Source organism: Lepidochelys kempii, chromosome 4 (assembly GCF_965140265.1).
Source record: "Lepidochelys kempii isolate rLepKem1 chromosome 4, rLepKem1.hap2, whole genome shotgun sequence".
NCBI classification, from domain to species: domain Eukaryota; kingdom Metazoa; phylum Chordata; order Testudines; family Cheloniidae; genus Lepidochelys; species Lepidochelys kempii.
In genome coordinates this window covers 93449573-93475472 of record NC_133259.1, presented here as the reverse complement: position 1 = coordinate 93475472, position 25900 = coordinate 93449573, and the positions used below count along the sequence as shown (strand labels likewise).

General features: G+C 41.5%; 1 protein-coding gene across 3 annotated transcripts in view; it reads left to right on the top strand.

Moving 5' to 3' along the window:
* The first annotated feature begins 606 nt into the window (after positions 1-606).
* The window catches only part of GUF1 (GTP binding elongation factor GUF1), a 57703-nt gene continuing 32409 nt past the window's right edge, over positions 607-25900 (top strand). The window contains exons 1-9 of one of the 3 annotated variants that reach the window (XM_073342134.1): positions 607-1181; positions 4981-5092; positions 6644-6792; positions 7052-7132; positions 12157-12234; positions 14698-14781; positions 15360-15424; positions 16941-17144; positions 19541-19680. In XM_073342134.1, coding sequence (XP_073198235.1) covers positions 1032-1181; positions 4981-5092; positions 6644-6792; positions 7052-7132; positions 12157-12234; positions 14698-14781; positions 15360-15424; positions 16941-17144; positions 19541-19680 — 1063 coding nt within the window. In that variant the 5' untranslated portion in view covers positions 607-1031. Of the gene's footprint in view, positions 1182-4980; positions 5093-6643; positions 6798-6939; positions 7133-12156; positions 12235-14697; positions 14782-15359; positions 15425-16940; positions 17145-19540; positions 19681-25900 lie in introns of those variants that run through there. The other 2 variants (XM_073342135.1, XM_073342136.1) reach the window with 2 other exon arrangements.

Here is a 25900-nt window from a genome sequence, read left to right as displayed (position 1 = left end):
TGTAGCTCACAAAAGCTCATGCTCAAATAAATTGGTTAGTCTCTAAGGTGCCACAAGTACTCCTTTTCTTTTTGCTAAAATTGACAAAGTCCACCCTGCTCTCAGCCTGGCTGCTGACAGGGCTTCCCCCTTGGAAGTGGGCTGCTCCCCGCCTGGCTGCTGCCCAGGCTCCCCCCTCGGAGTTGGGCCACTCCTGAGAGCGCGGGCGGCGTCAGGATCCCAGCAGGGAACGGAGGGGCGGGGGCAAACCAGTGGGGAGCCAGGCGCCCCAGGGGCAGCCCGGCTCTGAGGGGCGCGGGAGGAGCTGCTGCAGGCGGGAGAAGCCAGGCTCGCAGCCCGCCGCACTGTCCCTCTTTGGAAAGCGAAAACGGCCCCGGTGGGGACACGCCCCACCCCCAGAAGGCGGCTACTGCAGGCATGCGCAGTACGTTGCCCTCACGGAGGTGGACGGACGGCCGCGGGGTAGACGTGCCCTGAGGGGCAGGACCAGGAGAAAGGGCAGCTGCTTCCCCCACTGCCCTTAAAGCCGACTCCGCGCGTGCGCAGTTGCTACAGAGGCCGCTGCCCCTCCTGGCCCCCGGCTGGCCCTTGTGCTTCCGGGTCAGCCTCTCACCGGCGCGCGCGCAGGGGCCGGCCTGGGACTGGGGCTTTGGCCCCGGGCAGCGACTGGCTCGTGCGGCTTGGCGGTGAGAGCCCCCCGCGGCGACCGGCCCCGGCCCCGGCCCCGCGGGCGCTGCGCCAGCCGTGCGGGGCTAGCAGGGAGCGGCTGAGCCGGGCCCCCGGGACAGGGACGCGCTGACAAGCCGGTGCGGCTGGCCGGGGAGCGGGCTCGCGTCTCTCCCGTCTCTCCTGCCGCAGGCTCCCGCCGCTGCCCCTGGGCGGGGCAGGTCCCGCTGAAGCTTCCCCTGGATGGATCCCGCCGCTCCCCTGAGCCGGACGGAGCGGAGGCGGTTCTGCGGAGCCCGCGGCTGAGCCCCGCGTGGCCGCTGCCTCCGCGCGGGCTGCGTGTGATCCCTGCCCCTCGGGACAGCATGTTGTCGCTTGTGACCAGGGCAGCGGGGGTCTGGGGCAGGCTGCGGCGCGCTTGTAGCGGTGCTGCTTTGTTATGCCCTCAACCGTGGATGGAAAAATGCCCCGCGGATCATGTTGTGTTCTCCAGTCCCTATAGTTCTCATAAGAAGGTGATGAGCTTTTTTTTTTTGTTGGAAATAGATACAATATTTGAAAACTAGTACTACTGTAGGGTAGGGGATGGAAATCCCTTTAACCCAAGTGGATGTCTCCTTGGCCCTTTAACTTTTATTTCTCCTCTTAGCAAGAAGGCCTAACTCACGCTGTTTGCGAGGATTAACCCCTGTTTGCATTTAATGCATACATCAGACAGAGTGAATTAAGCCTTCCTGTTAAGCAGTGTTCTCAAGCATTTCTATGTTGTGACCCCTTTTCCTATTTAGCAGTATGGGATAGGCAAGATGGCTGCGACTTGCTGACATGTTCTTGACACACCCCTCCCCCAGCATGAGAAGACTGGTCATAAAATAATTACAGGAACAGGTTTCAGAGTGACAGCCCTGTTAGTCTGTATTCGCAAAAAGAAAAGGAGTACTTGTGGCACCTTAGAGACTAACCAGTTTATTTGAGCATGAGCTTTCGTGAGCTACAGCTCACTTCATCGGATGCATACCGTGGAAACTGCAGCAGACTTTATATACACACAGAGATCATGAAACAATACCTCCTCCCACCCCACTGTAAATCTAGGTCACTTAACAGTACTCACTGCCAATAGCAGGGATTTCTGTGCATATTCAGTGGCCAGCATCTGCCTTTCTCCTCCCTGACCCTGGTTGTGTATAAGCCCTGGTCTACCTCAAAACTTAGGTTGACCTAGCTATGTTGTCCAGATTTTAAGCCCTGTGAAATATAGTTAGGTTGACTCCCACAGTAGACACAGTGAATCGATGACCTAGCTGCTGCTTCTGAGAAGTATTTAGCTATATTGACAGAAAAAAAAAAACGTTTACATGGACCTATGAAGTGTCTATAGCTGCACAGCTGCAGCACAGTAGTTGCAGTGTAGATTTGGAATGTTTTAGTAAGGAGTTGCTATTTGTGATTCCTGGTTCAATTTCTTGTGTTTAAAAAAAAAAAAAGTTTATTGTCCTTAGTAAGAGAACAAGCAGGAACATCAAGGAAATTTGAGTATTTTCCATACATAGTAGCTGGGATGGTTCATGCTCCCTCCCTTCCCCAGCTCAGAAAAAAAAACAAAAAAACCCACACAACTCAAGCTTTTACTTTCATGAGGAAGAGAGTGGGGAGTCTTCATCATTGGGCTGGCACTGCTATGTATATCTGTGTTCTGTATTTTCACCCTTAACTTACATCAGTTCTAGTAAAAGGTGGTTTATGCTACGTTCTTACAACTGTCTCAGCTCTAGTCACTGATCTTGCAATACTTCCATAAACCTTCAGGATTACATCCTGAATAGTGAATTATCTTGACGATGATAGGTAATTTTATTTGTACAAATTTAAATAAATGTAAATTGTACAAAATATGTAATTGTCACCCCACGGAAAAAGTATCAAGCTTTGTATTTTTCATAAAAAGTGTGGTATGTCCAACATTTACAGCAAACTTAATGACTGATCTAGCACCTTTTAAAAATTAAGGTGGCTTACAAGAATGTAACAAACAAACCGAATTTCATTGGAATACAGCAGAACGGTATTGAGCTGGCATTTTTGTAAGCATAACTATGGTCAGTTCACTGCTTCAAAAGATAGTGTATTCATATCAGTCATTTCCCAAAAATGTTGTTTTGGTGCTTGCCTATTTTCAGTCAGTTGGATTTTAATGTTTGCTCTGGTTCTAAATAAAGTTTGAAACTCAACTGTGTCTAATGGTCTGAGCTCAAATTGGGAGCTAGGTACTTGAGTCCTAATTGTGGCTCTGCCACTCACTTGCTGCGTGGGCAAGCTCACCTATGTTTCCCCATCTGTAAGATGGGAACTCTTACTGAACTTGTGGGTATTTGAGGTGTGATTAGTCAATATTTGCATACTTTTAAAACAAAGCAGAGTGCTAGTATTACCATAACTTAAAAGGCTCCAAAATGTTTGGCAATAGACATGGAAGGATAGCTTATCTATTTACTGTTCTGAGTTTTTTATGCATTCTTTCCCTTTTAAAGAACAAACAAAAAGAGGTCCCATTATTTCTGCTGAACATAGTGTGATAGCATATTGCAGCAGCAATATTGCTTTTTTGCTTCTAACAGTACTCTAATTCAGTGCAGTTGGAGACTAAGCAGTCCCTGAACAGTGCATGAGTTTTGTGTTTTTGGGGGGAAAAATGAGTTACAGCATGCATAACAGTGCCTGTTACATGGCCCAGAAAATGGCCTATATAGGAGACTTAGGATCTGATCCTGCAGTCTTTATACGGATATCACCCATGGAAGTCAGTGGGAGACTTTTTTGCCTAAAGATTTACATAATTGGGTTCTGAGACTCAGTTGCGCAATCTTTGTAGCTGAACGAAGGCTAAAAGTCAGCCACAGAACAAAGTTTGCTTCAGAAATTTATAACATCCCTCCAAAAAGGACTTGATTGGCCACTTGATGTACTTACATGGCCGGCTGGCATATTCACATTCTGCAGAATTTAAACGTTTATTAAGGTTAAAAAAGTTGTAAATGTATTTTCTAAATGTAAGCATTTATACACTGTTTTTCCTGCAGCTGCAGATAGTTCAAAATAACTGTTAGGTGTTAACACCCCACAACTCCAATTAAACTTATTGGGATGTTAATACCGAAGACTGTCACTTTAAAAGGCAGCATTTTATTTTGCAAGTATTAGCAGATAGGATGGGGAAAGGGTTGGGTGTGGGTAAATTGCTGCAGGAAAGCAAATATAAATGCGAGAAAGAAGCAGAGGAGGCAGTGAACCAAAGTAGTATGAGGAAGGAAGAGACAGAAATAGGAGGGATCATGAAGCTGAGCATATTTTCTTGCTGAATGGGTCAATAAAATATTGACTAATTAACGAATCTTAATACGTAGCGGCATAGTCTTCCCTGAGTCTTTGCATGCTACCTGCTGATAGTAGTGAGAGTTCCACTTCGGATTGCTCATATGCATGCCTCAGTTTATACCCTGGTTCTCCCTACAGCTAAAAATGCAATTCAGTCCGCTCCAGGAATAAGTTTGACATTCTTTGACTAATATATAAAGAGGGTCATAAGCAAGGACCGTGTCCAGATTTATTTATTTTTTTTGGTTTAGGTGACTTGGTCCTCTTCCGTCTGTCACCTCGTTCCAACTTTCTACCTCCAGTGCCTGAACTGGCGAGTTGGTGACCAGTCTGTCTTTGAAAAGCTATTTGTGTGTCTTTTCTTTGCCCTCTAACTCTCCTTCCTCTTGGTAGTTTAATAGAATTGATACTTAGTAATTATTGGGGGAATGGTTCCGAAAAGACTAATTGTGTAGTGGAATTAATTGCTCAGGTTACACTTGCAGCTGGAAATGAAACTTCACAGAATGAAAAGGTGAGCCATAGCATAATCTCAATTACCTAGTGTCTGAAACACTTGCACTATTTACCCTATTCCCTAGCTTGTCCTCAGAATTATTTTAGAATGCTTAAACATGTGCAAAGCTGCTTCAAAATACTCTATTTACGTTTTTGTCCCGATAGAACATTGAATAGATTTAATGGTAGCTGTTCATGTACTAATCTCACAAATGTTTGTACAAGTTACTGAAACAGACTTCAGTGGCAATGCAAACCCTGATGGGGAAAGGAAGAGGAGATGGAGGAGAAGTAACGATGAAACTGTTTTTCAAGTTCCAAAAAAACAAGGGAATGAGGAGTTACTAGTTTCATGTATACAGTATCATTCTGCACCCTGGTTTGTGAAATTACACCCTAATCTGTTTGTGAATAGGAATCTCTACATTTTATGTTTTTCAGGAAAAACTGGATACGTCTATATTTCCTGTTGAAAATATTAGAAATTTCAGTATCATAGCTCATGTAGACCATGGCAAAAGCACTCTAGCAGACAGGCTATTGGAAATTACAGGTAAGCACTGTGATTAGACATGGTGTTTTTAGTTATCTGTACTTGTTATGTGGGCAGGCACTGTGCAGACTTCCTAGTACAGTTCTACCACAGCATCTCTAATATCCATGCTGTTCTAGTCCTGGGCTTCTCATGTACATACACCATCAGTTGTACAGCAAGATAGATTTTGGTGTATTGCAAAATAATCTCAACTAGACAAACAAAAAATAAAACGAGGAGGGTGGAAAAGAACCAGGGAGGGGATGTGTTGGGGAGTGGGATGAATAGATTATATTTAGAAATGTAGTGGTCTCTGTGCAACTCCTGACAAACAATAAGTAGGTCAGTACCTACAATATTTATTGTACTTATTGTCAGAGTTTGAAGGGCATAGAAAATTTTGGGCAGTCAGAAGGGGACTGTTAAAACCTGGAAATTAAGAGAATGGTTTTGAGGGGTAAAATTTAACACAAGTACTTCAGGGTCATCCCTCCCATTTCGATGATGGCAGATATTGCTGACTGACTTTGGAGCAAAAAAGTCTTTTGTATGTTCTTGTGAAAATGGAATGGTCAGGGGAAGGTATGTGTCACATACTTTATAGCTTGGTGTACTGGGCTGAGATGTGGGAGATCCAGGTTCATTGCTCTTCTCTGTCTGATTTAGTTCTTCTCTCTGTGTGCCCCAGGCTCAAAAACGTTCCTGTTTTGTGGAAATGCTACATATCTACAAAATATTTAGGCTTTAACAATATATACACAGAAATTTCATTTAGATGAAAATGTTTCAACCTGCTCTAGTTCACATCACTCTTAGGAACAAGTAGTGGACCTTGTTTCATGATTATGGCGGTGTAGCTTTAGTGAAATCAGTATGGCTATATTATATTCTGGGTGAGTGTATGCTGGGAATGCACACCCATTTGTTGACCTGTCTCTGCAGTGTGCACATTAAGAATTCAGTGCAGATCCTGTGGGGTCTCTGCTGTTATGCAGATCTGCTGACTGTTTCATGCCCGAAGTAGAAAAGGTGCAAGTGGCAGAGATGCTGCTTCATTTGTGAGGTTGGATTTCTAGTAGACATGAAGGAAGTGTGCTGCTATTGAATGATCCAAGGGGTAAGAATTCCTTCGACCCCGACCCCAAAGGAACTCCCAGGCTATGGTCTGGAGTATGATTTATAGGTCTTTAGCCTCCCTCAGGGTGTCTGTAGCTTCAGAAACATAACACTGCATCATTTCACATTACAAGAAGTTATTTTTGTAAGCACAAGATCTTGAAACTTTTATTTTAATCAAAAGCTTAGATTCTGCATAAACTGATGGATAAGCCCCACTCATGAAGGAAAGTGTCCTGTGTGCCTTTGGAAAGTGGATTTGTCGAGCTTTGCTCTTACATAAAGTCACCATTTAAATCTATATTTAAATTTTGGGGAAGGAATCGTTTCCCCTTGGATCACTCAGTAGTTTGCTATGGTCTGTATTAGAAACTATTATACTCCTTTTAGATAGTGCAAAATTATACTTGCGTAAAATAAGATCCTAATTCAATTTTTAAAACGTGTTTTTAGGAACAATTGCTAAAACTGACCAAAATAAACAAGTGTTGGATAAACTGCAAGTGGAACGGGAAAGAGGGATCACAGTTAAGGCACAGACTGCATCTCTCTTTTACAGTTATGAAGGAATGAACTACCTCTTAAATCTCATTGACACACCAGTAAGTTAAGTATTAAATATTGCTAAAAATCATATGACCCTAAATGTCCTTACTTTAAAATACTCTTACTCTTTTGAAATGTTAGGTTTGCCCATCATTCTGTGCTATTAAATTTGTAAATTAATCCTGAATATTTTTCCTCCACAGGGGCTTGAGCTGATGTGTTAATATCATACAGATGAAATCAACCAGACTCCTACTGCAAATGATTCTAGTTAAAGTTGTACTTGGTGTTTTAAATACCAATTTTTCTTCACAGGGTCATGTAGATTTTAGCTATGAAGTATCACGGTCACTGTCTGCCTGTCAAGGTGTCATTCTTGTAGTGGATGCAAATGAGGTAGAGTTCCAAATTCTTATGTTCTGCGTAATAAAAAGTATTACCTTATGAGGTTTCCTAAGTCGCTTAAACTTCCACTTTTTTGTTACCCTTTGGAAAAAGCGCTATTGCCACCTCAGCAAAGAATGAGAAAATGACTTAGGAAGTACCAGTTAGACATGCGCCTGTGGATATGCTAGTTCTATGAAATGAACATGTAATAAGCTTAACCAGTAATATTGCAGGATTCGTCCCCTGCTTCCTACAAAGTGCTGAACTCATCCTCTGGGCTGTTGAGTGCCTTCAACTCCATTAAAGTCTGTGAAGATGAAGGCACTCAGCTTCTTCCAGGAAGTGCTCGGCAGCTCACAGGATAAAGCCCCCAGAGCCAAGTTGATTCTGGAATTCTGATGCAGTAACAATGCAAATCAGACCAGTGTAAGACAAGTATACTCATTTTGTTTAGTTTTGGGATACAGTCAGCAGCACTTCAAACTGTTAGATTTTGAATTTAAAATTTTGCTTTGGGGAGCAACTCTATAGTATACGATTGCTAAAAACTATACTAGTTAACTGGTAAAGTAGTATACTAGTTTAGCTATACTAGCTAAAAACATAACTCTGGTATTTGTGCCTCTTCAGAGGGCCAGAATAGATATCTAGTAAACAGTTATTTTCAGGAAAATTCATCTTGTTAAAGCAACAGGATATCAAATAACATTAGATGTTGCTATATTTCTGAAAGTGGACCCAAGTCAGTAGTTGTAGGCAGGTAAATAGTGTTAAACTGTGTTTGTTTAAACTTCAGGTTTCAACTGCACATCCTATTTGAAATTAAAGTGCTTCCCAATAATGGAGCTATAGAACACTGAAATGAGATTGATTTGTACAATTATCTGTCATACTTTATATTGAGGTTTTATTTATAAATAGTTTATAAAGGGCTAATGATTATTAGCGGTTATAACCATGTTTCAAACATTAATATCTGCAAACTAAGTGTATTCTCTGCCATTATTCAAATCATTTATGAATATATTGAATACATAGATAGTGAATTGTGATATTTTTTGTCTTATCTATCCCTTTTCTAATGGTTCCTACCATTCTGTGCTTTTTTGCCTGCAACTGCACATTGAGCGGATGTTTTCAGAGAACTATCCACGATGATTCCAAGATCTCTTTCTTGAGTCGTTACAGCTAATTTAGACTATTGCTTTGTACGTGTAGTTGGGATTATTTTTTCCAGTGTGCACTACTTTACACTTAACACTGAATTTCATCTGCCATTTTGTTGCCCAGTCACCTAGTTTAGTGAGATCCTTTTTAAGTCTTTACAGTCAGATTTGGTCTTAACTATTTTGAGGAATTTTGTATTGTTTGCCACCTCACCACTCACCCCGTTTTCCAGATCATTTATCAATATGTTGATCAGCACAGGTCCCAGTACAGATCCTTGGAGGACCCTGTTACTTACCTCCCTTCATTGTGAAAGTTGACCATTTATTCCTATCCTGTTTCCTATCTTTTAGGCAGTTGCTGATCCATGAGAGGACCTTCCCCCTTATCCCATAACTGCTTATTTTGCTTAAGAGCTTTTGGTGAGGGACCTTGTCAAAAGCTTTCTGAAAGTCCAAGTATGCTATATCCCCTGGATCACCTTTAGCCACATGTTTGTTGATCCCCTCAAAGAATTATACTAGATTGGTGAGGCATGATTTCCCTTTATAAAAGCCATGTTGATCCTTTCCCAGCATATGTTCATCTAAGTGTCTGATGATTCTGTGTTTTTGCTGTAGTTACAACCTGTTTTCTTGATGCTGAAGTTAAGCTTACCAACCTGTAATTGCTCCCCGCTGGAGCTTTTTTAAAAAATTGGTGTGACTTAGCTACCCTCACGGGGTCACTCACCACACTGGTGCCGCCTCCTTGGGCGTCTCAGGAATTAACTCAGTCCTAGAGGGTGCATCCTCAGGTGGTGGTGGCTCTTCCATCCTCTCCTCCAAATGCAGACCCGTCACGGCTCCTTTCTCTTGGCATCTGCTTCCTGGCACAGCCCTCCGGCCGTGTCAACAGCTGGTCCCCCCAGGGGACTCCAACAAGAGTCCGGCCACTCCTCACAGCGACTTGGCAGTCCACAGCTGGGCCGCTCCTTCCTTGCTAGCACCCGGCCATCCCCGGTACTGGTCTCTCTGTAGCCCTCTAGGATGCCAGTCTTCTCCCTAGGGCTCCCTGCAGTAGACTAACTCACTCTGGTCTGCAGCTTCCTTTTATATGGCTGGCTGGGCCCTGATTGTCTGCAGCCACTGCCCGAATTGGCTGTTTCCTCTGCAGCTACTCCTTTGGCTGCCTGCCACTCAGCCTGGTTATCTGGCTGGTCACAGAAGCTGATTTAAGCAATAGGCTATGTAACACAGTAGTTCTGTAATACCATGTTAGCATTTCTTCAGAGCTCTTAGGTGGATATCAGCTGGTGCTGGTGACTTCTTATTGTTTAAGTTATCAATTTGTTCCCAAGCCTCCTGTATTGACACCTCAATCTGTGACTGTTCCTCAGATTTGTTACCCAAGACATCAAATGGCTCTGCTGTGGGGATCTCCCCACATCCTCTTCAGTGAAGACCGATGCAAAGAAATCATTTAGCTTCTTGCAATGGCCTTGATTTCCGTGAGTGCTCCTTTAGCACCTCAATCATCTGGTGACCCCACTGATTTTTGGGCATGCTTCCTGCTTCTGGTGTACTTAAAATTTTTTTGCTCTTAGTTTTTCTGTCCTTAGCCAGTTGCTCTTCAAATTCTTTCTTGGCCTGTTACCTTATACTTTTATGCTTGACTTGCCTGATTTTATGCTCCTTTCTATTTTCCTGAGTAAGATTTGATTTTCAATTTGAAAGGATGCCTTTTTGCCTCAGACTGCCTTTTACTTTGCTGTTCAGCCATGGTGGCATTTTTTGGTTATTTTATTGGGTTTTTTGGTTTGTTTGGGGTTTTCATTTAGTTTGAGCCTCTATTACAGTGTTTTTAAGTAGTCTCCATGCAGTTTGCTGGCATTTCACCCTTATGACTTTTCTTTTTAATTTCTGTCTATGTAGCTTCCTCATTTTTGTGTAATTCCCCTTTTTGAAGTTAAATGGTACTCTGGTGAGGGTTTTTTCATTCTCTCCCCCCAGGATGTTTAAATTTAATTACTGAGCGGTTCAGCTATATTCATCTTGTCAATCAGATTCTCTGTTCCATTTAGGATTAAATCAAGAATTGCTCCTCCTCTTGTGGGTTGTAGGAAAAGCTGCTCTAGAAACAGTCGTTTATGGTGTCAGCATCCCTTCCTTAGGAGACATAATTGAAACCTGTTACTGTCGGGTTTTCTGTTTTTGTAGTCCCTTGAATCTCCCTGAGCATTTTACAGTCAGTCATCATCCTGGTCGGGTGGTAGGTAGTATATTCCTATTGCTATACTGTTAGTGTTCAAGCATGGAATTTCTATCCTTAGAGATGCTATGGTACAGTTTGAGTCATTTAAGATTTTTAGTTTGACTCCGTGCTTTCTTTCACATACAGTGCCACTCCCCCCACCAGAATGACCTACTCTGTCATTTGTGTATATTTGGTATCCTGGGATTACCATGCACCATTGATTATCTTCATTCCACCAAGTGTCCGGGATTCCTGTTACATCAATATTTTCATTTAATGCCAGGCATTCCAATTCACCCATCTTAGTACTTAGACTTCTAGCATTTGTATATAGGCACTTGTACATTTTGTCAGTATTCAATTGCTTGTCTTCATGTGTGATGTTTAAATGGAACTGTTTCTTTTGACTGTTCCACACTAGCTCCTACCTGTACTTTATCAAAATCTTTCCTATCCTCTTTACTTGGATATAGAGTTCCCCCTTTAATAAATTCATTCGTAAATAGGGTGACCAGATGAAACCAACAGAATACTGGGACACATGGGGGAAGCAAAAAAAAAAAATAAAAACCGGCCGGAGTTGAGTTGCCGAAGCGCAAAACCCCCCCCGAAAAACACCAGAGCGTCCAAAGCTGCAATATTGGGACGTCTGGTCAACCTATTCTTAAAGGACGTCTTTGCCCAAATAGTGTGTACCTCTGCACCTGTTGGCTTTCCCCTTGCCCTTACTTTAAAAAATTCTCTACAATCTTTTAATTTTACATGCCAGCAGTTTTTGTTCCTCTTTGGTTTAGGTGGAATCCATCCGTCCTGCATAGGCTCCTCTTTTCACAAAAAGGTTCCCCGGTTACTAATAAACCTAAACCCCTCCTCCCTATACTATCATCTCATCCATTTGTTGAAACCTTCCGGTTCTGCCTGTTTTTCTGGTTCTGTGTATGTGTAAATGGAAGCATTTTGGAAAATGGTACCATGGAGGTCTTGGACTTAATCTCATACCTAGCTGCCTAAATTAAATTTAACAATGCCCAAAACCAAATTTTTTTGTTGCAAGTTGAATGGGATGTTTTGTTTGACCTGAAATTTTTTCCAAATTTTCGATTCACTGGAAATTCTGAAAAAATTCAGTTTTGGTTGACCACAAATGATTTTTTTTACAGAACTGCCAACCAACTAACAAATCAGTTATTTGTACTGCTCTAGTTATAAATACATCAGTAGTAGGTGATTATTGACCTCCTGGATTCTCTAACAATTGCTTTATTAAAATATCTATTACTTTTTAACCTTTTATAAACAGAACCTTAATATTAGGTGTCATCCAATTATCGTTTAAACAGGACTAGGTTCATACACTATCGTAGAAGGGAATTATTTTTCAGCATTAATAAATTTACTATTACATTATGAGTATCCTCTGTTACACTTTTAGATAATGGTAATATAAAAAGCATGGAAATAGGTGTATTATTGAAAACCAATTAAAGAAAATAACACCTCCCAAAAAGAAGGGATGTGTGTAATAGGAAAATAGGCTTCTTTCTGTTAATACCCCAAACACAGAATGTAGTATTGGGTAATAAAACACAGTAGTATTGGGTAATAAAATGTTGTTTATGAATACTTTCCAGGGTATTCAAGCACAAACGATGGCAAACTTCTATCTTGCTTTTGAAGCACAGCTGGCAATAATTCCTGTTATAAACAAGGTAATAATGTTTTAGACTTATATAAATAGGAGTTTTTACATAACCGTGACAAAATTATGAAATACAAGAAATGTATCACCAAATTGAAGAATGCAACAAAAGATGGAGTGAAGTTTACTCGTGTTTTAATTGGTCAATCTGAAATAAATATAGTTGCAAATAGAGAGTTATCCCCTGTTTAGTATTTTAAGCTATTTGCAGTGAATTTTAGTTGCTGTGAAAGGTGTCATTTTACACAGTATGAGAGGTAGGAACTTTACTTGGGTGACAGCAATGAAAGATTCCCCACACAGTGGACGTTAAGCTTATACAGCCTTGTCTATGCTAGTGTTTTAGGATACGTCAGAGTTCTAGCTAATGTGTTTTAACAACTCCCTTAAATCCTAGTAAAGGCAAAACCAAACTGGAGGGTGTAAGTTTGGAGGATTGGGCCAAAAGAAATCTGATGAGGTTCAGTAAGGATAAGTGCAGGGTCCTGCACTTAGGACGGAAGAACCCAATGCACAGCTACAGACTAGGGACCGAATGGCTAGGCAGCAGTTCTGCGGAAAAGGACCTAGGGATGACAGTGGATGAGAAGCTGGATATGAGTCAGCAGTGTGCCCTTGTTGCCAAGAAGGCCAATGGTATTTTGGGATGTATAAGTAGGGGCACAGCGAGCAGATCGAGGGACGTGATCGTCCCCCTCTATTCGACATTGGTGAGGCCTCATCTGGAGTACTGTGTCCAGTTTTGGGCCCCACACTACAAGAAGGATGTGGATAAATTGGAGAGAGTCCAGCGAAGGGCAACAAAAATGATTAGGGGTCTGGAACACATGAGTTATGAGGAGAGGCTGAGGGAACTGGGATTGTTTAGTCTGCAGAAGAGAAGAATGAGGGGGGATTTGATAGCTGCTTTCAACTACCTGAGAGGTGGTTCCAGAGAGGATGGTTCTAAACTATTCTCAGTGGTAGAAGAGGACAGGACAAGGAGTAATGGTCTCAAGTTGCAGTGGGGGAGGTTTAGGTTGGATATTAGGAAAAACTTTTTCACTAAGAGGGTGGTGAAACACTGGAATGCGTTACCTAGGGAGGTGGTAGAATCTCCTTCCTTAGAAGTTTTTAAGGTCAGGCTTGACAAAGCCCTGGCTGGGATGATTTAATTGGGGATTGGTCCTGCTCTGAGCAGGGGGTTGGACTAGATGACCTCCTGAGGTCCCTTCCAACCCTGATATTCTATGATTCTATGATAAGTTAAACTGTCCCCTCAGCTCGTTTACTGTGCATCTTTAGCTCGTTGGGGTGTAAGTTATGTTAACTTAAGGTACTTAGGAACATGTACCTTGCATCACTTCTGAGCTTGACTCACTCTGAACCTTAACCTGGAGAAACACAGAAAAACAGCATTGTGGGTGAGATGGTGTTCCCTTACTCTGTTCACTCAATTACTTCTGCTGAAACTATGAAGAAAGGTAAATTAATGTTAAATGTGTTGGTACTTTTTCTTGATGGATTTGCTCGATAATATTGCAGGCCATCATGATGAAAATGCATTCATTTAAAACACTGTACATCAGTCTGTTACAGAATTCTCTGTCTTTATTTTAATTTCTGGTAAATCACACAGCCAGCTTTCTACAAAGGTCACTTAACTTCCACCATGTTGTTCATTGTATTCCAGCATGCATTTTCAGTCCCGCCACCCCTTCTATTTTCAAAGGTGATACGTGTGTGAGAGTATTTGGCTTATCTCTTAATCAGTATTCAAGAAATATACTTTAATGAGCTTTTAAGAAAAACACTCCACAAATGACAAGATCTACTTGTAGGGTTGTGTGGGTGGAAAAGCAGGCGATAGGTTATTGTTTCACTAGTTAAGTGAAATGTGTAGATGTAAAAATTTTTTCTCAATATCTGCGCTGGAAATAAGGCTGAGTAGTGTTTTACCCTTGTGCTAGATGCAGACTTGCAACATCACATTAATTTTTCCAACTGAAGTACAAAACCTACTTGCCTTCTTTTTATTAATAATTTTTTGTTGCAGTAAAGCATTCCTTTCAAAGGCACCAAAGGGGGGGCGGGGGAGAGTCTTGCCAGAGGTGAATAAGCAAATAGACTTTTACAGTGCTGGGCTATAGTGTAGTTTATAAAGCTATTTTGAAACTTGCGCCCTGTCTTTACCTTACTAGCAATCTTGTTAGCGCTATTCTATAAGAATTGTTGTTATATGCAGGTCTCTAAAAGATGGGAGGACTGTTTTAAGACTCATTTTAGGGAACACTTTAGTATGAATCCTTCTGATAAAGACAGCTGTTTATTTACTTGCAGTATTCATGATCTCATTTTTTATAAAATTTTATTTTGGTGAACTAGAATTCTGACATGCAAGAAGAGTGTGTGTGTGTGTGTGTGTGTGAGAGAGAGAGAGAGAGAGAGAGAGAGACTAGTATTTCAGATGTGTAACAGGAATATTGTTTTGTAGATCGACTTGAAGAATGCAGACCCTGAAAGAGTTGAGAAACAAATTGAAAAGCTATTTGATATCTCTAAGGATGAATGTATTAGGGTAAGATCTTTTTTAAAAAATTTAAAAATCTGGATGTTTAGCAACTGGATGATTATTAAATTTCTTAAAATCCTGTCTGGAGCTGAAATGAAAAATGTGCACTCTTTAAAAAAGTAAATCAATTCCTGAGTTGTTTTTTCTTTTTCGATATGCAGTGTATATTTCGTCTTACTGTGTTAAGGAGAGGGCAAAGGTCCTTTTTGAGATTAATGTCCATCTAGAAAACAGAAGAGTAATGAAAACACTTTCAAATAGAGTGTCAAATTTTGGGGACTAATGGATAAAGGCTTCAAGGAAAATTCTGAAATTTCCTGTACTGTGGGTGTGCCAGATTCTATCATGTTCTCTTTCCCTGACGTCTTTCCTTCTGCGTGAGATGTGTCTGTTTCTCTACTATGGAATGTTTAATAGATTTTAACAAAGTCTTGAGTTAACATGCCCAGCAGCTTGCCCGTTGAGTCTGTAGCTGAGCATCATACTTTTAACATGTCAAAATGAAGATGGCATTGTCCGTTTAATAGATAATGTATATCAGCAGACTTATTCCCAATAAAACTTTTTTTCTGAACTTGTTCTAGATTTCTGCTAAACTAGGAACGAATGTGGAAAAGGTGCTTCAGGAAGTTATTGAAAAGGTTCCAGCGTAAGTTTTGGTGTTTTATGGAGCCAGAGGTAGACTCTGCCTATTTATGATAGTAACTAGCTTTTGGTAACTAGACAGATTTTTGAGCTGCCCTTTTAAATTCTTATACCAAATCCATTCTGCATGAAATTTCTCAATTTGTGGTTTCCTGTTACTGGAGTGGAAGGGCAGGAATCTTATTTTTGAGGTGAATAGGACAAGATTATTTCATTTTGAGAAATGAAATTTGGAAAAGAGAAATTTTTCATTGCTTGGTAAATCCTTTCAACCGTGTATGTATTTACTCTCCCTCCCACCCACCACTGTATATATGGGAATTATTAAAGATGAATATAACACAAAAACCATTAACATAGGTAACATTATATGAAGTGGAGAGAGAAAGAAAATCCATTACATTTGAACACTACTGATGTAAGCCCACAAACAGGGGAGCATAGAGAAAGCAAGACAGTTTTTAGAGTAGCAGCCGTGTTAGTCTGTATTTGCAAAAAGAAAAGGAGTATTAGTGGCACCTTAGAGACTAGCCAGTTTATTTGACCATAAGCTTTCGTGAGCTACAGAAATGAGCTGTAGCTCATGAAAGCTTATGCTCAAATAAATTGGCTAGTCTCTAAGGTGCTACTAGTACTCCTTTTCTTTTTGCAAGACAATTTTTGTGATTGGTTATTTAAATTTCCTTTTTAGAAATGATGTACTTTCCCCAGATATTATTTTGTAAGTAACTGGAGATCAATCCCAGTATGATTCAGGGAAGCACAAATTTCTAAAATATTTATATTTAATCAAATGTTTTAGGTTTTCATTCTCTCTTCTGAGCATTACATTGTTTAGTTAAAATTGTTGCAGGGGCCCGAGTTATGAATACGTATTTTCAGCTTTTACAGCCTGAACTGCAGTTTAATCAAGACTTTTATTTGGAAATTTGACCATAGTCAGCATGTCAAGAGAGGCTGCTAAATCCCAGTTCATCTCTGAATCAGTATTTTGCTTTTCATTCTGTTTGTTTCTTATTAGGTATTACCTACAGTGATAAATGCCAAACAGAACCCAAACGATAATGAAGTCAGTGGGGGATGGAAGAACTGTATCAGTGTGATATTCTTGATTATCAGAACTTTCGTGGGGAAAAAAAACACTGCAATGGTTTAAAATTAATGTCTGCCATCCTGCAATAAAGCTGAGAGACAAGAACAAAATATACACTTAATTTGGAACATTAATATTATTAAGAGAACAATCTGCTGGCACAGGTTTACGATCAGAAATAGAAGTGTGGAATGGCTTAAAAATCTTCTCATAATATTCTGTATGCCATAAATAGCCAATCTCCTGTTTCACACAGCTTCAAGATTTTTGTTTGCTGCACTTAGACTAGCATCTATTTTTGTATGAACATTTTGTTTGAATGTTTTGAAATAGATGAATTTACATTTGACTTTCAATGAAAAACAGTGTACAGTTCATGCTCTTATTTAATACATATTAAATGTATTTTGTACATTTTTCTTAATAGACCCAGTGTTAACATTAGTGACCCATTGAAAGCCTTGGTGTTCGACTCCACCTTCGACCACTACAGGGGTGTCATAGCTAACATTGCGCTCTTTGGTGGAGAGGTTCAGAAAGGACATAAGATTGTGTCTGCTCACACAAGGAAGACCTATGAAGTTAATGAAGTAGGAATTCTGACCCCAAATGAACAGCCAACTCATAAATTGTAAGTAAGAAGTTCTTTGGGGGGAAAAAAATCATAAAGGAGTATTGGAATAATCAGATATAATGTCTTGAATCTCTAGATCATCTGTTCAGTTTTAGCCTGGGACAGCAGTTGAGGCGGGATTGGGGAGGATTTTTGAAAGCACTCAGCATTGTTTCTCACTGTTCCATTTAAAATTAGGCCAATGCTGAGCATTTTGAAAATCCCATTCTGAAATTCTCTGTCTAGGAGCTTCATGGCTTGAGTTGCTATTCTCAGTCCAGTTCAAGTAAGCAAGTGTTCACAACACATAAATGCAAACCATCAACTTCACTGTTGGGACCCTTCTTTGCAGTGTGAACAGAAAAATCAAGGACTGAATGGGTTTGGTGACAGAACTACCCTTTCATCTATAGAGCTGGTCTCCCTACCAGTATGACTTAGGCACACGTTTAGGTTAGGAGCTTACTGCATAGCTGTTGCTCATTGTATACCAGTTCTTCAACTAAAAGATGATTTAAAACTGCCTAAGTGACTTAGGAGTGAAAAATATTGTTGTCTTTCAATGGGAATTATGATCATAAGTCACTTAGGCACTTTTGGAAAAACACCTTCAGCCTCCTGAGTTATCCATCCGGCACCTTTAATGATCAATCAATTCACACATTTTTAGTGTGTAATGGATGATAAAAGCTTTACTTTCAAGGGCACACAATCCCTCCCATTTGACTACACAATGCATTGCCATCAAACCAACACGTTTGGCAGTGTGATATCACATTAATATAATAAAAGTGGCAGAACAAAATGAAATGAGCCACCCTCTAAAAATCCTGAAGTCTGATTTGTATTTTAAAACTATATTTATGATTTTAAAAGGTTTTCAGACTGCATAACCACTCCTATGTATGGTGAATCACACCCCCTTGAGATAAAATAATGAGAAGAGAATAACGGCTAGTTGGTCTGGGAGCCTCCTGCCTGCTTCTTTAACAATCATTGGCATTTACTTGGAGTTGGAGACTGTCTACTAGGGGAAGAGAGGTGAAGGGGAATGGGCATTTTAGGCGTAAAAATAGGTAGAGGTTTTATTTATTTAAGATAGGGAAACATGATTTCTTTTTAAAGGGTGTCTAGAGCTAAATGGGCAGCCTAACTGCTGATGGTATTTTAATTGTGAAAGCACTCATAACTCTGGTGCTCACACTTGTTATGGAGCAAAAATAAATTGTGCACTGGGTTTTTCAGGGTTTTTTTTTTTAAATTTTCTAGTCCTTTTCCACCTAAATTTTCTGGGGGCACTGATCTGATATCTGGGGCACAGAAGCTATCAGAGCAGTGCTTGAATAGCATGCTGAACATGTAGTCTGAGCCTCCAGTTGACCCATAGAAGCTGTCTTGGGTAAGAGTGGAAGTTGGGGGCATCATCTTATAACTGCTGCAGGGACACTCATTGAAGTTCTGTGCATAAGTGCAATGCAGAACAGCATGGAGAGGGGGTGTGTGGTCAAAGCAAGTGAGGCAGGAAGCTGTTCATCTACCCAAACAGGGAAGGCCTTTAGTTTGTCTCCAGATGCAACTGCTGTTAGAAACTAGTTCATCTTCCCGGCAGCGTGAGAGAAAGCACGTTGCCATAGTCAAAGAGTGGAGGTAATTTCTGACACCATTTGCAGATGAATGCTGATTAAAGGCCCTTCTCAGAGGTTTTCAGTGACGCTGGGGAAGGCTGAACTACCTGTTTTGCTAACTGCACAACTCTACATTTAACCATCTCCCTTGGATTCCCATACCACCAGCAGCATACGATGGTGATCCACCTGCTTCCACAACCCAGGTAGTTACTGGGGTTTGAGGGCAAACAGAAGGGTGACATTGCTCCTTGCCCAAGCAGTCCTTTCCTAGTATCTGAAACTGGCTTTGGTAGTGTGTGGGTATTGCTTACTTCTGTGTCCTACATGTCAGAAAAGTACCTCCCATCCCCTGCCTTCAAACAGGAAACCAGGTAGGGCTGGAAATCCAAAATCTCAGCCTCACAAAGACATTTAACCTCTAGTAGTAATTAGGTCCTAGATCCATTTGTAAAGAGTCTCTAGGGATATGTAAACAAGGGAGGAACAATTCGGGGTTGAGTATGTGCACTTTGGGGGAGAACACTCAGTGGTTTGAGCATTGGCCTGCTAAACCCAGGGTTGTGAGTTCAATCCTTGAGGGGGCCATTTAGGGATCTGGGGCAAAAATTGGGGATTGGTCCTGCTTTGAGCAGGGGGTTGGACTAGATGACCTCCTGAGGTCCCTTCCAACCCTGAGATTCTATGATTCTATGTGCTCGTACACCTGAGGGGGCTAACTGCAGAGGGAAAAACTTGAAATATTGTTAAATACAATAAATATTTCCACATAATGCCAATTTTATTTAGATATGCTGGACAGGTGGGCTATCTGATTGCTGGGATGAAAGAGGTTACGGAAGCCCAAATAGGAGACACGCTGTATTTACATAAGCAGCCAGTGGAGCCTTTGCCAGGCTTTAAATCAGCGAAACCAATGGTCTTTGCAGGTGAGGAGTATACCAATTCAGAAACTGGAAGCAGTTTTATGTTTCCTACAGGAGTAGGAGAGCTACTCAGGCAACGGAAATTTATGAACATGCATCCACATTAAGGGGATGTGAAAACAGCACACTAGCAGAGTGTTACTCTAGAATAGGGGTGGCCAGCCTGAGAAGGAGCCAGAATTTACCAATGTACATTGCCAAAGAGCCACAGTAATATGTCAGCAGCTCCCCGCCACTCCTAGCACCTTCCACCCACCAGCAGCAATCAGCGCCGTACCTCCCGCTGAGCTGTTTCGCGGCGTGCAGGAAGCTCTGGGGGGGAAGGGGAGGGGGCAGGAAGGGGTGGAGTGGGGGCAGAGCCTCTGGCAGAGCCAGGGGTTGAGCAGTGAGCACCCCCTGGCACATTGGAAAGTTGGCTCCTGTAGCTCCAGTCCAGGAGTCGGTGCCTGTACAAGGAGCCGCATATTAACTTCTGAAGAGCCGCATGTGGCTCCAGAGCCACAGGTTGGCCACCCCGTTCTAGGGTGGTATGTGATGCTTATATAACCTTGTAAAATTTTCCTGTCTTTCACTTGGATAGATAAGACTAAGAAAGCTTGCCAATGGCTTTTAAATAAGATGCTAACACTTATTTTCACTACGGGAGGATCATCTTAGCTCACATAGGCCTTTCATGGCTGAAAATAAACTTGTACATCTTCACGAATCGTGTCACTAATTTGGACTTGTTCCTCCTGATAAGCAATTTCTGCTGTCTATTATGAAGCATTTTCCATTGGAAAAGCCTTATTTTATTATTAGCAGCCCTTGTTTCACACTTTAAAAAAAAAAAAAAAGATGTGTGACCAAAACTGATTGTCAAAATGATCCTGCAAAACATTTAAGTATGTGCTTAACTTTAAGCATGTGAGTAATGACACTGACTTTCTGTCACTGCCTGCTCTCGTAAGTTTACAGGAGGCAATATTTCTGTCTACAGAAGATGAGGAAATAATTGTAAGGAAAAGCAGCAGAAGAAAACAGCCACATTAATTACCTTCTGAACCTGTATTGAGAGAATGGGAAAAGTTTATTTACTTCCTCAGATGCCTGATCATATTGGAGGCTATAAAATAAGATCATTATCTTGGGATAATTTGCAATGTGCTTCTGTAGTCCTTTTCTCATTTGCCAAAACATGAAGCTAAAATGTATCTTTATGAAACAACTGTGAATCTAATGTAAAAGTAAAAAACCAAAAACAAACAAAAAAGAACCCTCAGAATTTCAGGGGTAGGGAGTTCACATACAAGTCTTCCTTTCTTTAAAATCTTCTGCTCAATCTTACCTTTGTGACAATTGCTTTCCTTTGAAGTTGGATAAAAATCTGAGTGTCTTCTATTCTCATCATGGGCCCTTAGGCTTTTGCTAGGCTGCTGCTTGACCATTTGCATCTTTAACTATGTTTGAGGGAAGGAGTGGTTTACCCATCTGAAACACAAAGGAATGGAGCAGGAACAGTTAATTCTGGCATGTCTTAAACTTTTGAGGGTTTAACGTTGAAACCTTAATAATGTCCTTCTAACATTTTTTAATGGAATAATATATAGAGTCATAGAGTTTAATGCCAAAAGGGATCACAAGATCATCTAGTCCAGCAGTTCTCAGACTTCATTGCACTGCGACCCCCTTCTGACAACAAAAATTACTTCACGACCCCAGGAGTGGGGACCTGAGCCTGCCCGAGCCCCGCTGCCCTGGGTTGCGGGGGGGGGGGGGTAAAGCCTGAGCCTCACCACTCTGGGCAGGGGAGCCAAAGTTGAAGCTCAAGGGCTTCAGCCCCAGGCAGGGGACCTGCAACCTGAGCCACGCCACATAGGGCTGAAGCTCTCTGGCTTTGGTTTCGGCCCTGGGCAGTGGGGCTCAGGCTTCAGCCCTGGAACCCATCAAGTCTAAGCCAGCACTGGCAACCCCATTTGGGGTCCCGACCCACAGTTTGAGAACTGCTGATCTAGTCTGATCATCTGCATATGATAGACCTCTGCTACCACCACCATTGTCACCCAGGACCCACACTCTAAATCCAACAATGGAAATGAGATCAAAATAAATGAGACTCACAGGAAACTAGACTATTAGGTGCCAGAGGCAAGTGAATAGGACAGACCGAGGTGCATCAGTGAGTGAGGCCCCAGCAGTGGCCAGGAAACGATTAAATGAGATATACTGAAATAATTCTGGTAAGTGACCTGCACCCACATGCTTCTGAGGAAGGCAAAACCCCAAGGTCACTGCCAATCTGACCTGGGGAGGGGGATTCCTTTCCAACCCCACTTATGGTGATCAGTTAGAGCAAGAACCAGCCAGCCAAGCACCTGAGAGAGAAAATACTTGGTGACACCTCAGAGCCCTGGCCCACCCTGCCAAGTGTCCTGTCTCCAGCTGTGGCCATCCCTGATACTTCAGAGGAAGAAGATAAAAAAAGGCCTCCCAGAATATATGGGCACATGGGAGGCGGGGAGATCACTTCCTGATCCCTGCAAGTGGCCAGCTAAATCCTGAAGCGTGAGCTTTCGGAACATAAACTGGAAGTGAGCCCCAGGGCTGCTGTTCTCTGTCCCCCACCATCACAGGCAAACCTGTCATGCAATTGCACTCATAAATGTGTCCCGCTCTCTCAAAACTAAAGTGTTTGCCCCCACAGCTACTACTGGGAGGCTGTTCCAGAATCTCACCCTTCTGATGGTTAGAAACCTTCTAATTTCCAGCCTGAATTTGTTCGTGGCCATTTTATATCATTTGTTCTTGTGCCAACATTGTCCTTTAGCTTAAATAGCTCTTCACTGTCCATGGTACTTACCCCCTTGATGTATTTATAGAGAACAATCATATACACTTTCACCCTTCTTTTTGTGAGACTGAACAAGCCAAGCTCTTTTAATCTCATCTCATAAAATAGGCCTTCCATTTCTCTATTCATCCAATTAGCTCTTGTCTACACCTGTTCCAGTTTGAATTAATCTTTCTTGAGCATGGGTGACCAGAATTGTACACAGTATTCCAGATGAGGTCTGACCAATGCCTTGTACAATGTCATTAATACTTCTCTATCTCCACTGGAAATGTCTCCCCTAATATGTCCTAGGATTGCATTTACCTTTTTCATGGATGCATCACGTTGGTTGCTCATCCTCTGATTGACCTATGCACCTAGGGGTCTCTCCTTCTCTTTCATTTCCAACTGATGAGCCACCAGCTTGTAGCAAAAAGAAAAGGTTTCAGAGTAACAGCCGTGTTAGTCTGTATTCGCAAAAAGAAAAGGAGTACTTGTGGCACCTTAGAGACTAACCAATTTATTTGAGCATAAGCTTTCGTGAGCTACAGCTCACTTCAGAAATTCTGATTGTTAAACCCCAAGTGCATGACCTTGCATTTTGTACTATTTAATTTCATCCCATTTCTGTCACTCCAGTCTTCAACGTCATTCAGATAATCTTATGTACTAATCTGATCCTCCTCTGTATGATGATGCCTCCAAACTTTGTATCAACAGCAAATTTCAAGAGCACACACCTACTTTTTGTGCCAGGATTATTAACAAAAATATTGAATAAGATTTGTCCCTAGACTGATCCTTGAGGAACTCCACTAGTATCCTCTCTCTAGTCCAATAATTTGCCTTTTCACCTATTCAATCTTTTAGATAAGCAAAGTGCAGTAAAAGTTATTTTCTCAAAAGATGAAATTAGGTTAGTTCAGCATGATCTACCATTGGTAAACGCTTTACCGTTTACCTGTATGAATTTAATTATTCTTTCGTTCACAATTTGTTCTAAAACCTTGAATACTACTGAGGTCAGTCTAGCAGGTTTGTAATTGTCTGGATCACTTTTTTTCCCCTTTCTTAAAAATAAGTACAACATTAGCTATTCTCCAGTCATATGGTTCTACCCCTTCGTGAATAGATTTATTTCCTTAAATCCTTGCTACTGGACTCGCAATCTCATGTGCCAGTTCTTTCAATATTCTGGGATGGAAGTTATCTGGTCCCCCACCCCCTTCCTCCCAACTTAAAGAGTTTGATGCATTCAAGTTTTTCTTCCACCTCAGTTCCACCTCTAATTTCCATTTCTTAGACATTCATTTCCATCAGCCATTGTGCCTTCGTGAACATGTTCCATATTATCCTAATCATTGAAAACCGAGGCAAAGTATTCATTTAGTTTTTGGGCCATACCTAGATTATCTGTAGTCTCCTTCCTAGCCACACTGCATAGCTGCAAACATCATCCTTCCTTTTTCGCTTTTTTATTTATATAACTAAAAACCTCTTCTTTTAATTTCTTTGGCAAGAGCTAATTCAGCTTGACTTTTAGAAATTATCACTTTATTCCTGCGTTTTCTAACCACCATGATGTAACTTTCTTTGCTGGTAATCCCTTTCTCCATTCCTTATAGGCCTCCGCTTACTCTTAATAACCTTTTTGAGGTGGTTATTCATCTAGCTGCAACTGGAGCCTTTCCGTTCAAGTTTTTTCCCCTTCCTTGGGATGCAGATTTCTCAGATAGTTTTTGTATAGTTCATTTGAAGAAATTCCAAGACTTCTCCACATTTAAGTCATTGAGCTCTTCAGTCCAGTTGACTTCTTTGGGAAATTAAGGTAATTAGTTAAAATCTGCCCTTTTGAAATCAAAATCCGTAGTTGACAACCTGGTTTTGATTATCCTTCTATTTAATGTATCAATTTGTGATCACCTGATCCAAAGCTAGTTCCTATAACCAGCTCTTCTACTTACTAAAACTAAGTCTAAAATTGCATCACCTCTTGTTGGTCCAGTGACAGTTCGTTGAAGAAAATTGTAATCTGTCACATTCAGGAATAACTGGGCCCTAAGAGCATTAGTAGCATTTATGCTCCAATCTTTATCAGGGCCGTTAGTCTCCCAGTATGATACAATTTCCAAAAGTACTTATTGCTGATATTAAAGAGATTGCTATCCATATCCAAGTCTCCTTGGGGGGAGAAAAGACTGTAATAGACCCATAACATTATCCCAACAACACCTCTTTTACAATCCTTCCTCAAAGTGGTTGTGACCCAAATACATTCTGTTTTTTTCCATACTATCACTTGTATTGCTTTACAACAGAGGTTCTCAAACTGTGATGTGTGGACCACCAGTGGTCTGCAAGCTCCATTCCGGTGGTCCGCGGATAGTTCCTTCTAAGATGCGTGCCTGGGCGCCCACACATAAGAGAATGAAGGGCCACCCACCTAATTATTGGAGCCGTGCAGGCATGGCTCCACTAATTAGGTGCCTGGCCCCTGGAGAAGACGCACATGTAAGGTGAGGTGGTGGCCTTGTGGGCAATAGGGAGTAGGTGGGAGGGGGAAGTGTGGTGATAAAATTGGGTAGGGGGAATTCGGGATGTGCAGGGCTGCGGTGGCCAGAGAAAGAGGCGACTTTCCCCAGCTCTAAGGCTGCAGCTGCCGGGGAGAGATGGCCCTCCTTGCCAGCCTCAGCTTGGAGGCTGCCACAGTGGTGGACAGAGGGAGAGACACCCCTCCCTTCTTCCCAGCTCAGGGGCTGCCGTGGCGGGGGAGAGTGGGCACTTCGATTGCATTAGAAAGATAAAACCACTAATATTAAAATATGAATTGTGTGCTTCTATTTGAAGAATAAAAAAAGGTTTTTTTTTTTTTTTTATTATTTAAAGCGCTTTACAATAGTTAGCTAACAGTACAAGCAACATTTGGAAAGATCATTAAGTGGTCCGCCGAGACCCTCAGCAATTTTCAAGTGGTCCGCGAAAAAGAAAGTTTGAGAACGACTGCTTTACAGTTTACTGCTTCATTGATGTACAGTTCCAAACATGTTTACCTTTTATTTCTCTCTTCTTAACCGCACATACTCTTCAATGCCTGTATTCCAGTCATGAGTGCTATTCCACCATGTGTCTGTAATCCCTATAATTTCTGGTTTGACCTCCTGCAACAGTAGTTCCACTTACTCCATTTTATTGCCCAAACTCCTTGCATTCTTGAATAAGCATTTCAGTTGTTTCCCTGGGACCTCACCTAGTTTTCTAGCTTGTGGTGTTCCATTATCCCTTACTGTGTCTTCATTTAGCTGATTTTCCTGCTTCTATGTATTGATGCCAGGCATAGAGATATTTTCAAATCTCTCCCAACCTTATTCCCCCATCTTATTTAAAGCCATTCTTACCAGTCATGCCAGCCTT